Source organism: Equus przewalskii, chromosome 28 (genome assembly GCF_037783145.1).
Source record: "Equus przewalskii isolate Varuska chromosome 28, EquPr2, whole genome shotgun sequence".
NCBI classification, from domain to species: Eukaryota; Metazoa; Chordata; class Mammalia; order Perissodactyla; family Equidae; genus Equus; species Equus przewalskii.
In genome coordinates this window covers 23,978,586-23,991,926 of record NC_091858.1, presented here as the reverse complement: position 1 = coordinate 23,991,926, position 13,341 = coordinate 23,978,586, and the positions used below count along the sequence as shown (strand labels likewise).

Genomic DNA, 13,341 nt, shown 5'->3' with positions numbered 1-13,341 from the left:
TCCAGGCCTTATGCCCAGAACTTCACAAATGTTACCTCGGTGAGTCATCTCAATAAGCCAGGAGGTCGGGACCATCATCTTTGCTTCATAGATGCAGAAGCTGAGGCGCAGCACCTGGCCCCAGAACAATCTGTAAGTAGAGTTGGAATTTATATCCAGATCTCTTTGAATCACAGGTCCTAGTGAGCATGAGCATGGCATTTTCAAAAGGCCAGTGGCCAACGAGAAGAAGAGGGATGTTGGAGCAGAGTGGAGAAAAGATTGGGTCTTGATTAGCTGGTTTTGAGACAGAACCATGTGTGTGCGTGTGTATGCACATGTGTGTGTGTGTGAATGGTAAGGAGGGCCATAGGTTAGTACATTAAAGATGAGCTAACTCATAATGCAGCATAGATATATTACAGCAGCTTCAATTCTGAGGCCTGGGAGCAAGGGGTCCTGTGACACAAGAGGGAGAAGAAAGGACGCAGAGGGAGAAGGAAGAAGAGGAGGAGAGGGATAGCTCTGCTACGCTGGGACACAGAACATGTTCTTCCTTCATCCTCTCCATCACTTCCTCTTGTCCGTGCCTCTGCCCCTTCCGGTGGCCTTGTGCTCAAGCATCAGTGCACAGATGCTGTCTCAGCTGCCACGGTGACACTTCACCAGGTACAGGAGGCTAAATAATGGCCCCCAAAGACATCCATGTCCTATCTCCTAGGACCTATGAATGTTTCCTTATATGGCAAAAAGGGACTCTGCAGATTTAAATTAAGGATCTTGAGAGAGGGAGGTTATCTTGGATTATCCAGGTGGGCCCTAAAGGCAACCTTAAGTAACCTTATAAGAGAGAGGAAGAGGGAGATTTGACACAGAGGAGAAGGCAGAGTGACGGCAGAGGCAGGGACTGGAGTAATGCGAACATGAACCAAGGAATGCTGGCAGTCAGGAAGCTGAGAGGCAAGGAACAGACGCTCCTCTGGACCCTGCAGAGGGAGCGCAGCCCTGCTGACACCTTGATTTCTGCCCAGTGCTACTGATTCCAGACCTCTAACCTCCAGACTAGGAGAGAATAAATTCCTGTTATTTTAAGCCATTAATTTTATGGTAATTGGTTACAGCAGCCACAGGAAACTAATATATCAGGTCTTCCAAAATTACCTCCGTCTCAGTCAAACTTGTTTTCTTAACAGCCTTCTTTAATTTGGTGTTAGAGAGGGACAAAATCTGGTTATATCAACTCACCCTAACGACAGTCCCTTAATACTCTCAGAGGCAATGGAGTTTTTAAAGGAGGGTACTTACAACGCCTAAAATTCATGTCTAACCGGTAAGATTAACGTAAAGAAATGAAGTAACAGAAACTGCAAGCAGTGGGGTGCAAATTTAGGGAGGTGGACCAACAAACAGGCAAATTAGGGATGGAGGTCTGCCATCAAGGGCTGTCCCCTTAGTCAGGTCCTTCTTTTCACACATGGGAACTTAAAGATTCTCCAAAAGCTCTACGTTTGTTCTCAGTGGCTCCAATGCTGCCCCGTGCAGTGCCTGCCACGCTGTAAATGCTGAATCTGCTGGTGAGTGAATGAAGATGGCAGAGAGGGAGGGGAGGAGCAGCAAGGCCACCTGCAGGCACACGGAGGGGGGGTCTGTCAGACGTCTGCCACTTGATTACTGTCCATAAATGGAACCTGTTATTAACATTCATGTAATTTACATTTCTCCTCAACCTGAAGCTTTTCCCCAAGTACTATGTTATTTATTGCATTTTACAATAATTTCTTATTGTCAGGAACACATATCTTGAGTTTTCTGTGCAAATTCACCCCATAAAGCAGATGAAGTCTTTCTGCTGTAGAAAGACCTCCCTCAACACTCCAAGGCAAAGCTCCTCACTGATAACTTCTGGATGGTTGCTCAAGTTAGCACAGAGCAAAAAGCTGACATTATCAGCCCCAAAAGAAAAGCCAGTTGCCCAGAATAATCAAAGCCCACAATGGACACCATTGACAGCATCTGCAATATACTGTCTAAGTGATGTGAGCATCAAAACCTGGAAAGCAAGACCTACACCTATCCTGCAAGCTCCCTACAAGTGTTCTTTTTCAATAGTTATATTTACACTTCCTTTTCTTTTTTTTTTTTTTTTTTGGTGAGAAAGATTCACCCTAAGCTAACATCCGTTGTCAATCTTCCTCTTTTTGCCTGAGGAAGATCGTCACTGAGCTAACATCTGTGCCAGTCTTGCTCTATGTTGTATGTGGGACACCGGCACAGCATGGCTTGATGAGCAGTGTGCAGATCCATGCCTGGGATCCAAACCCATGAGCCCTGGGCCGCCGAAGCAGAGCGTGTAAACTTAATCTCTATGCCACCGGGCCAGCCCATTCTCTAGTTCTTTTAAGAGTGCCAAAATGAATGGTAAAATATGACCACACGGGGCCCTATGAGAGATGAGCCTGTAGAATGAGCTCCAGCACTGATGACAAAATAATCCTCTAACCCCTCCTTGTTTTCCTTCGTTAGACAAAACTATGTTGAGCAGCTGCTACATTCAAATTCTGGAGAGACATGCAGGAAATAACCATTGCATACAGAGGGAGATAGTACCTAAGGGAAGTAGTGCAAATACGCTATAGAATATTGGAACTAGCCATGCTACAAAGCCCCCTTGTTCCTGGGAAGTCTTTGAATCCATGAGTTAATTAGTTCCACTCAGGACAGCTTGAAAGTCCTCTCAGCCTTTGCTCTCCCACTGTCAGTCTGGGGTGGCCATCCCTACCTGGGATTTGCCCATCAGGTGGCCATCAGCTGTTAACCACCAATGCTGGCCTCCAACTTCAGCCAGAGCAGTGCTTCTCAAACTCTGAAGTGCATTCAAATCAACTGGGACCTTGTTAAATGCAGATTCTGATTCCATTAGGCCAGGAGAGGAGGCTGAGGTTCTGCTTTTCTAATGAACCCCCCAGGTAATGATGATGATGCTGGTCTGAGGACCACATCTGAGCAGAAACAAAACCAGTCTCTGGAGGCATACGCTTCTAGCGTCATGGGTGTAAGCTTTCAAGCCCTTCCGTAAGGGAGGAGAGGCTGAACCATCTGGATCATTGGTGGATGGGGGTGCTGATTAGCAGTGTGGTTTCAGAGCTGCTACCTGGCTCACAAAAACGGACAGGTACTAAATCTAAAAATAGAGTTAGAAAGCACAGAGGGAAGCAGCTTCAGAGCCAAGAACAAAGGAGATAAAGACAAAAGTCTTGGGATATCACTCTATTAGGGATACAGGTTTCCCAAGTCTTTGGACTCCTTTCAGGTTTGGGATTCACATAAAAGCAGACACCTTCAGTGCATGTCCTCCCGGTTGGAGAGACTGCAGTCATCCCCTCCCCGCTTCCTCTGGCTGCACAGGCACCACCTCCTGCCACGTACTTCCTGTTGCCGTCCTTGTTGAGTTGAGAATACTATTGGTGATCAGAGGGAGCAGAGGAATGAGGGGTGCTGAGTAAGGAAAAGTTCAGAGAAGCTGCTAGAGTGGGCATTAGAGTGACTGCTCTGTTGAGGCCACTGTACCAGGGCCATCAATACAACTATCTTCTTCTTTATGAGAAGACAAGCCCATGGGCCACGTGCCTTTCGCCTTGATATTCCCAGCCTCTGCTCACATCAGTGCTCACAACATGCTGTTGCCACTGGACTTGGGAGAAGTAGGAGCACGTGGAAGGAGGCTTGAGGACACAGCAATGCCCCTAAGAACCATCACACCAGCCCAAGGCAGCAGGCTTCCTATAGAAGGTTTGGCCATCCCAAATCATGGTGTCCCTGACTGGACTCTCCTTCACAGTAACAGAGGAGTAAACTGAAGCAGCCGGCCCTGGAGGTCACACAGCAAATCACAAATACTCAGTGATGGCAGCTTGCTGTGTGCCACTGGGCATTTGCAGATCTCTTAGTTGCTCCTCAGATTCTTCCATGTAAAATGGCATGTTGGACTTGATGCTCCTTTAGGCTCCTTTCCGAGGAATCATTGCGCCATCCCACATCCTGTGATGCTACTGACTACGGGGTAGAGCCCGGAGTTTGGGTCCCTTCAGGCCTTGTCTTCCTGGTACCTCAGAAGCATAGACGGCTCAGCCACGGTTGTGTTTTCTCCGCTCTCTGACAAGTCTCCTCACATTTCCTCACTTGATAAAATCCCCAGGCCTATTAATGAATCTATGAGGTCTGCCCTGTGTCCTGGAGATGGGAGGCGGTGGGAGGACTTGAAATCAACCAGGACACATTGTCTTAGAGCAATGTGGCTGAAATTTCTGAATACCCCCTACGTTCTTTTTTTCCTTCCATTCATTTCCCCTTCCCCAGACCCATAAATCCTTAGTTTCTAGAATTAGAAAGAAACACAAAAGAATCCATCTTTCAGTGTTTGGAAGCTACATGTCAAAACTATGTAGCTAAAAAAGTATTAGTAAAAACAACAATATGAACAACAACAATAAACATATTCTGCTTGTGATTGCTGTATTCTCTAACAAAGGTCTTTAGACAGCAGGAGTCAAGCAGACTAATATTTAATTAGCATTGCCTAATTTCTAAGTACTCTTAGTTCCTAGCTTGGCTTTGATTTTGATGCTAATGTTTGATCACTCAAAATGACTATGATGTTGCAAAGCTTCTGCATTCAGCTTCACACACATCAGGAAGACACAACTGGCCAGCAAGCACTAGGTGATGTCACCTGTGAGGGGGGCGTCTAAAGGCTCCCATTCATTTCGCCTAATTTTGGTCAATTTAACAAACCCCAGGTGAAATCACTGTGGCTTTTTCAGGGAGAGTGAAGTTTTCTTAGGGATGAGAAAAAATGTGAAATGAATGAAAATATCCTTCAACAGCACAAACCCCACAAAACACTACTATAGGAGAACTGCAGAAGAGATTTCCAAGCCAAATAAAAACTCTAATTGAGTAGGTAAGGCTTCTTTTAGGTGTCTTGCCTGCATTTACTTACTTCATTCCAGTGGCCACCTTGTGACTCAGGAGATACAGTAATTATCTCCGTTTTACAGAAGAGGAAACTGAGGCACAGCAGATTCAATGACCAGCCCTCAGTCTCACCCAGCTGGTAGGTGGTGGAGTGGGCAGCTGAACACTGTTTGGCTCCAGTGATCACCGCTCTTCATGACTCTGCTCTCATTTTGGTGGAAACTAGGTCAAGATTAGGGAACACTTTAACACCTGCCTGGGTAGGAGGATTCAAGGGAAGGTATGAGGGTCCCAGCGCCCCACTTTCTGGCAGTGTGATTCCAGCCTTCAGGCCGGGAAGGGAGAAAGGAAACACATCCTTTCCCTCAGCTGAAGGGGAAGAGGCGTTCCCAGCCGTTCACGGAGGGCTGCAGCCGCCCGGAGGACAGGGCGAGGATGCGCGCCCCTCCACCCCATCTCCACCCACCCACCCACCTTCACTTGGGTCCCCCAACCACACGCGGGTACTTGCAGCCCTGGGCAAGCCCTGGAGCTCAGCTCTGCGAGCAAAGGGGAAATTAAACCGTTTGCACAGAATGAAATTTGGCCCGTGGAAGGTGCCTGCAGCTGGCGGTTAACACCAAGCAGTAAGAGGATCAACTCCTAGTCCGCTGGCTTAAAAAAGGGGGTGGGGGCGAGAAGTGTGCGCGCAGCCTTTTACCCATTCACGTTAGTTAATTTGGATGATAAGGGTTCGTGTTTAATCCCTTTGTGTGCCAGTGAATATATGAAATCGACAACCCCTGAGAGGGCACCCGCGGCTGGCAAAGCAACCTGCGGGAGGGTGCGGGTCGTGTCCAATCTGGCGTGAAGTAGAAGTCGTGAGGAGACTGAAAGCAAGACAGAGAGGGACACCCTAGGGGTGCGTAGTGCAGACCGAGTCCCACACCTCCCAGGCCGTGGCAGGTGGACCGCTGGCTTTCCCAAGGCCCGGCACCTCAGGCCCCCAGCCCACACCCGCCCCTCTGCGCCCTAGGAGCTCCCCAGGTCCCACCAGAGAGCAGGGCTCCACCCTAGCCATCTCTGCCAAGGACTAAGGACACCCAAAGTGAGAGCCCGGGTCCTGCCATGGTCCAGCCGAGTCGAGAGTATTTAGGCGAGGTGGGAGCAGAAAAGGAGGGAAAGATACCTAAGGAGAGGCCTCGGTTGTTGTCAGATGGAACAGATTAGAAAAAGGTGAGAGCTCGGAGGCTCTTGAGCAGGTCATAAAACACAAACCATTTTTATAGTTTCCATCTGCAAGAAAGCTCACCCCCCCACACACACACACACCCCGCAAGCCTGGAGCCCCCAGAGTGCGGGTTCGAAGGCAGCAAAAGTGAGCGAGCCCTGTCGGTGGGGGAGGAGGTCCCTGGCCGCTGGTCCAGGCTGCCTGCGGAGGCGCAGGCGGCGGCGAGAGTTCCCAGCCGCCGCAGCCCCCCTCCTTCCCCTCGAGCCCGTCCAGCAAATTTCCTCCCTCGTTCCTGTTCGTGCCTTCCCTCCCTCCTCCTCCCCCGATATATTCGCTCTCTAAAACCATAAAAAAGAGATCAACTTCCCTAACTTCACGGAGCCCTTTTCAGTGACAAATATTGATGCCCAAAGTGTCTGCGCTCTCCCGCCCCCAAACGTTAAGAAAAGGCGCCCGCGAAAGGGGGACATAAAAAGTTAACAATGCTGTGAAAATATGTTTGCAGAAAATAGACAATCGTTGGATTAAACGTATTCAAGTATGAAATAATGCCTTTTTGTGTCAAAACTTGGGCGATGGGCGGGTACAAAAGTTCCCTGTGGCAGCTACTTGCTCCCTTTGTGAGCCGTGCGCTTTGGCGTCTCCACTTGGGCGCATTACTCAGAGCCCTCTAAGCGCGATTGTTTCTCCCTTTCTAATGACATTTACCGGATCAAAACATGCTGTTAATTCGATCAGAAGGCTTCACCCTCCCTGACAAAGCCACAATAATTTCTCCTGAAGTTTGTTAAATTGACCAAAATTAGGCAAATGAATAGGGGTCTGTAGGCGCCCCCTCTCGCAGGTGACGTCGCATAATGCTCGCCTGGGCCAGCTGCATTCCCCCTTTTCTTCTTGGCCCACTCTTCTCCGTGTTGCCCCCCAATCCTCCCACCACCCCCCTCACTCTCACACACACACACACACACACACACACACACACACACACACGCACGCACGCCTGCCTGTCTCTCCTCCCCCACCCTCTGGCATTATTAAAATTTAGCCCAATGAAACTATTCATACTTTTCAATGGACATTTTCGTATAGGATAATAGGCTACAAATTGAGCCTCTTCCCCCCGCGAGGAGCGAGCCCGAGGGGGGAGAAAAGAAAGCAAGCGACGTGGCCAGGGAGAAGGGGGAGCGCCGCGTGCCGAAGAGCTGCGGGAGGGGCGAGGCGAGGCGGGAGCCTCGTGTGCCAGCCGCAGCCCCACACCTGCCGGGATGTCCGGACAAATAAAGCGGTGTAAACAAAAAGGGGGGAGATGGACGTGTCACCAAGTCGTGTGAGAAAAGCCTGGGAACAAACGGGGCGCCTCCGTCTCCAAGAGCTCTCCCTTGAACCCGGCGGAACAGCCTATTAAAGGCTTACTTAATTACTTTAATGACTCTGGACAGGCTTTAAAACGCACTCGGCGCTGGGACTGTGGGCTTGCTGGGATTTGTAAACAGGCAATCGTGTGAGACTCAGCGGTGGGACTAAAGGAGGCGACGCTGTTTTGTGAGGGTCCTCGCCCCCCGGTGCCCGCGGCCGCTGCGCCCCTGCGCTCCGCGCCTGCGGCTGCTGCAGGCGCTCGCACACCCGCCGGCCCCAGTTTACCGCCTCCTTTTCCCGCCGCGGCTGTTGCCATGCAAATGTTAGTCCCCCGCCGATCACGTGTCCTTTGAAGGGCCACGTGGATTAACAAAGCTGATCTGCCCCCAGCTCGCCCCCCTCGGCTGCTAAATTTTTTTTCTTAACTTCTTTAAAAGTGATCTTGAATGCATACATCCCCCAAACGCAGCTCCCCTAATCCTATGGAATAATTCAACTCGTGAATGCACTTGGAGTCCTAGATGACCGCTTTATAAGGCAGCCTCTCAGAGTGGGGAGGCCGCAGTCTACCTGGGACCCTCGAGGAGGCACACGGGCCGTAAAGTGGACGGGTGCCTCGCGCCACTGCCTCTCCGGTGGGCGCGTACTGACCAGGATGTCAGACAAGCTCAAGGAACGCAAAGTGAGTTGGCTGAGCCCAGACGGTTCTTGCGCCCTGACGGTGGGGGCGTCTGGCTCCCTGAGCCGCCACCTGGCTGGACCGACGGCAGGGACGTGGCCACACGGGATTTCTCGTGCAGAGGAATCCTGAGGGGTTTGGGAAGACAATGAGGATAGAGAGAAGACTCCTCGACCAGGAGAAGCCCACGCTCGGAGACTGGTGGCCACCTCCCCAGCGCCCTGGCGCTCAGCTTGGCGGGGTGGCTCAGCGGGCAGGGAGGCTGGAAGGGGAGCGCGCCCGCGCGGTCGTGAGAGGGCTGAGCTCATTTGACCCAAGTGGGGAGGGGCGTTGGGAGCTGGGAAGACAGTTGACACGCAGGTACAGCCATGCTTTTGACGACTCCCTGGGCAAAGTCAATCCTAAACATACAAACTTTTGTTCGCAGAGAACGCCCGTTTCCCACAAAGTGATAGAAAAGCGCAGAAGGGACCGGATTAACCGCTGCTTGAACGAGCTGGGCAAGACAGTGCCCATGGCCCTGGCGAAGCAGGTAAAGTCGGTGGCCAGAATAGTGTGCCAGGCGCTGAGGACTCTCCGCTGCCACTCCTGGCGAGATGCCGGGAGTCTGGGGATGGAGAGGGCCTTACATGTGGGCCTCCCTCCCCGGGGGCCTGAGCGCTGAGTGAGCCCCAGGCGGCCCTGGCGCAGACCCTCAGCAGCGCCCTGCTCGCTGGTGCTCTCCAGATAAAACCGTGCACCCAGCCTGGGGGTGGCCTGAGCCCGCTGGGCCGCTTAGAGGCGCCCTTCCTCCTTTTGCAGAGTTCCGGGAAGCTGGAGAAGGCGGAGATCCTCGAGATGACCGTCCAGTACCTGAGAGCCCTGCACTCCGCTGATTTTCCCCGGGGAAGGGAAAAAGGTGGGCGCGGGGTGGGCAAAGAGGAACCTGGGTAGGGAGCGAGCGCCACACAGAGCCCTGGGGACCGGGAGTGGGAGTGAAGGGGCGCTTGCGGCAGGTCTCCTCTCTGGACGCTGCTGGAGCGGGGGCCGGCCAGGGTCCCCCGAAAGCTAAGGGGGGCTGGAGAACAGGTTTCTGAGGAGAGTGGTTCCGTAGCCTCCTTTCAGGTCAGGCGAGCCTGACCCCACCCCTCCCTAAGGAAAGGGAGGTCGCTTGCTTGGGCTTTTCCAGTCTCCAGATTAGGCAGAGGGGAGAGCGCGCCTCAGGTGGGAACTTTGGCCGGAAAACGTGATGGGAGGTACCTGGCACCCGCTTGGTCTCCCAGTAGGAAGGGGTCACTCAAGGTTTTTCCTTTCTGCGGTTTTTCTCCCGCCTCCAGCAGAACTGCTAGCAGAGTTTGCCAACTACTTCCACTACGGCTACCACGAGTGCATGAAGAACCTAGTGCATTACCTCACCACTGTGGAGCGGATGGAGACCAAGGACACCAAGTACGCGCGCATCCTCGCCTTCTTGCAGTCCAAGGCCCGCTTGGGCGCCGAGCCCGCCTTCCAGCCCCTGGGTTCGCACCCGGAGCCGGATTTCTCCTATCAGCTGCACCCGGCAGCGCCCGAGTTTGCGGGCCACAGCCCCGGTGAGGCCTCCGTGTTCCCGCAGGGCGCGGCTCCCGGGCCCTTCTCCTGGCCGCACGGCGCGGCCCGCAGCCCGGCGCTTCCCTACCTGCCCAGCGCGCCCGTGCCGCTCCCGAGCCCGGCGCAGCAGCACAGCCCCTTCCTGGCGCCGGTGCAGGGCCTGGACCGGCACTACCTCAACCTGATCGGCCACGCCCACCCCAACGCCCTCAACCTGCACGCGCCCCAGCACCCCCCGGTGCTCTGACGCCGACGCGCCCGCCAGATGGCTCTGCGCTTCGCGCGCTGCTTAGGAGAAATACTCTATATTGTACAGGTGTAAATACTGTGCCAACAAAAACCTGGGTGGGAGAAGGCCAAGAGCGAATTAGTCTTGTGAAGGATATCCCCTTGGCAATAAACGTTTCTATTAAAGAGACATTTCTTTGTTACCTCTTGCTCCTCCACAACCTATCCTTTCCCAGGTGCTGAGGTCGCGAGGCTGATAGGAGCCAAGGTGACAGCCCTCGGTAATTTGGGGAGGTGGCGCTCCAGGATCTGGGGGAGGGGAAAGGCTAAAAGGCGGCGTCGTTTGAGGGCAGGATTAGAGGCTCCCCCGGGGCTCCAGACCAGCATCCGCCTCGCGCGCATCTTGGGCGTTTGCCTCGGAAAAAGGCAGACGCGAGGAACAGGGCCTTTGGCTCTCAGAAAATGAAATCGAAGAACCCACCCCAAACTGGCGCGGGCGGACTTTCGCCAGCCTGGAGCCTAGGCGCCCTGCCTGCCCCGAGGCGGGCCCCGGGGCGCGCGCACCACGTGCCCGTCACTCTGGCGCGCGGCGAGACCCGAGCCGGCCGGACGCGTGACTGGGTCTCCGGTCTCGTTAAGTCTCTGTAAAAAATATGTAGAGGAAGTAAGTTCTGATTATGGCTTAAAAACATCCTACGAAGCTTTATTTTATCTTCGGATGACATCTACTCGGCGCCCGAGGGGTCAGGGAAGCTGGCTGTGCCTTTGCGCACAAATCCGCTCAGCTTCGGGGGCGCCCGGCAACCACGTGAGAGGCCGGCCCTGGCCGGGGTGGGAGATGGGCTCCCTGGGGGATTGTTCCCTCCGCCGAGCCCCACCAGCCGGCTCTGGCGCGGGGTGGAGAGCTCGGTTCTCGGATCAGGTTCTCTGGCCTGGTGAGAAACGCCTCTCCCTTTCCCCGAGGGGCGACTTTAACCTTCTCGCTCCACCCAGAACATAGTCAGGAACATAGTGGGGTCTGGGGGAGACTTGGCTAGTGATCTTTAGGGGATTATGGTTTTCAATTCTAGTCGGATCTGCGCCTTACCCACAAAACAGCGATTCCTTTAAAACAGCAAACTAAAATCCTGTTTTCTATGACCCAAACAGCCAAATGAGCCTCACTATTGTCTTACGTAAACAGGTAAATGAACAAGATATCCAATCGGCTAAAGTTGTGTTTGTGGGGATTTAAATTTTTTTCCTTATTTTTTTCTTTGCTCCCGTTAGCTTTGAGGCCCTTCAAATAAATAATTCGAAATTATGTAGCAGGTTTTCCTCTGTTTCCAGAGGCCATTTAGCTGAACTATGGTGATTTGTCTTCTCCCAGATTAACTGGAGGAAAATAAATTAACTTATTCCATTTCTGTGGACAGGGTTTAAGGGAGCTCTGACCTAGATTGTTTACTGAGGTCATGGAATAGGATGACCAGCAATTTGTAAACCATCAGACTTCATTATGCAGAGACAGGCAACAACCCACACACTTCATCACATTGCCCATAAAGTGAAACTTAAATGTGTGTTTTGGGGGGCAGGGGGAATCCACATACTTTAGAAAAGGTGTTGCATGTAAGGAGTTCTTGTCCTTATGTGCACTACACATCACTGCAAAACCTACGTATAAAATGTGAGAGGCAAACAAGCCTCTCCTCCCTTAGGACCCCGTACAGTTGGGGCATTAAAGTGAGTGTAAGACCAGGAGGCCTTCCGGATAGCAAATAAACACTGAGCAATACGGGATGAAAACGAATTATGCAGAAACGGGCGAATGCGTGGTGCCTATTATTGGAACACATGTCTTACACCCATTTTCATCAGTGCTGGATACAGAATATGAAGAAGGCCTTTCAGGCTTTTTTTCTCTGAGCATTAAGCCAATCTGAATTCCCTTTGGCAGTGAAGCATTAAAGATATAGTGTTACCCTGGAAATATAAATTATTAATATATTCAGCATTTTTGTCACTTCTCAACTGTTAACCAAATTAGACAAAACTTTCTTTTGCTAAGTAGATTTTCTCTTTGGGATTAGCTTTGGGAATGCACAGGGCCACCACAGTAAAAACTTTGGTCATTTACATATAATTTTGCAAACTTCCACTGGCCCATGACAGTCTTTGTACCTCAAACGTTGGTATTCCTGATTTTTTTCTTTCTCATTTAACTGTGGAGGATAAAACCCTGCTTTGGATTCACAATGACCTTAGGATAAAAGTCTCCCTCCCCTTTCTGTGTGTGTGTGTGTGTGTGTGTGAGTGTGAGTGTGTGTGTTGTCTCTTTTTCTGAAACTTTCATCCAAAGTTCCAAATCTCCAGGCTTGGCCAAAAGTCAAACTTGGAATAGTCTGACTTTAAAAAGATTAAAAATGTCACTACAAAATGGCAATGATTCAAATCAGATTGTGACTTTACTGTGTTCTTCCTGCACTTTCTCTGACAACACATCACTTCCAGCCTCCCTGTCCCAAACCCCCACCACTCCAGCCTCTGTCTGAGTCTCTTATGCCCTGTCCCTCCACTCTTTCTTTTAAGTAAGTTGTATAGTAATGGTTTCCAAGAGAGGCTCAGCCAAACCCAGAAATAACAAAAAACAAAAAACAGTGGGTTTGGCTGGAGGTGACCCATTGTGATTCCTCTGAAAGGGGCACCCTCTTGTTTCTTGGGCTTCATCCTTGAGTGGGCAAGAATAAAAATAATCATCCCCATGAAATCAAAGGTTTTCTCCAGGGGCTTGAGGAACAAAGCTGATGGCTGGTGCTTTGGGTCGGTCCCGTGGCTCTGCAGGGCTAGAACGAGGAGCTTCCAGGCACTCCGGCCGCCGCTGCCTAAAGGGTGGTAATACAGAGGTCACTTGTGCTTCCAAGCGTTATTGAGCAAACACAGCCCATGGATCAGCGGGGGCCTCCCGTCTGCGCTGCTAGATACCAGGCAAGGAAGGCAGAGGAGGAGCTATGTCAGGGCTGAAGTGACCCCACAAAGGTATGGAATTCCTAGGAACCTGGCAGTGGCTGTCTGCACAGAGTAACACACCAAGAAAAGGCAGGCAGTGTGGGGCGTGTAGTTGGAGCTCAATAAACATCTGAATGACTGCCTGCCTGCCTACAAGTGCTGAGTCTGCTGGAACTCTGCATCTCCCCCAGACCTCTTCTTTCTGGCCCTCAGGCCCCTCCCTACTTCAGCAGAGACCAGAAAGTACTTGTGCAGCCACCCAGAAATCTGTGGAGTAATCTACACACATTCGGAGGTGGTCAGATGGAAAATGACCCTGCCTTTCCCTAAAAATTTGACCTGGTGGTCTGCAAGCAGG

The 13,341-nt window shown here is 51.7% G+C and overlaps 1 protein-coding gene across 2 annotated transcripts; it reads left to right on the top strand.

Moving 5' to 3' along the window:
* Window positions 1-8,174: 8,174 nt before the first annotated feature.
* On the top strand, window positions 8,175-10,014 carry HELT (helt bHLH transcription factor). Of its 2 annotated transcripts, none has more exons than XM_070598939.1 (4): window positions 8,175-8,201; window positions 8,626-8,730; window positions 9,000-9,096; window positions 9,518-10,014. In XM_070598939.1, exons 1-4 carry the CDS (start codon window positions 8,175-8,177, stop codon window positions 10,012-10,014), a joined length of 726 nt encoding a protein of 241 aa, XP_070455040.1. The 2 variants fall into 2 exon arrangements, with proteins under 2 accessions (XP_070455040.1, XP_070455039.1); XM_070598938.1 differs by having other exon boundaries at window positions 9,515-10,014.
* The last annotated feature ends 3,327 nt before the right edge of the window (window positions 10,015-13,341 follow it).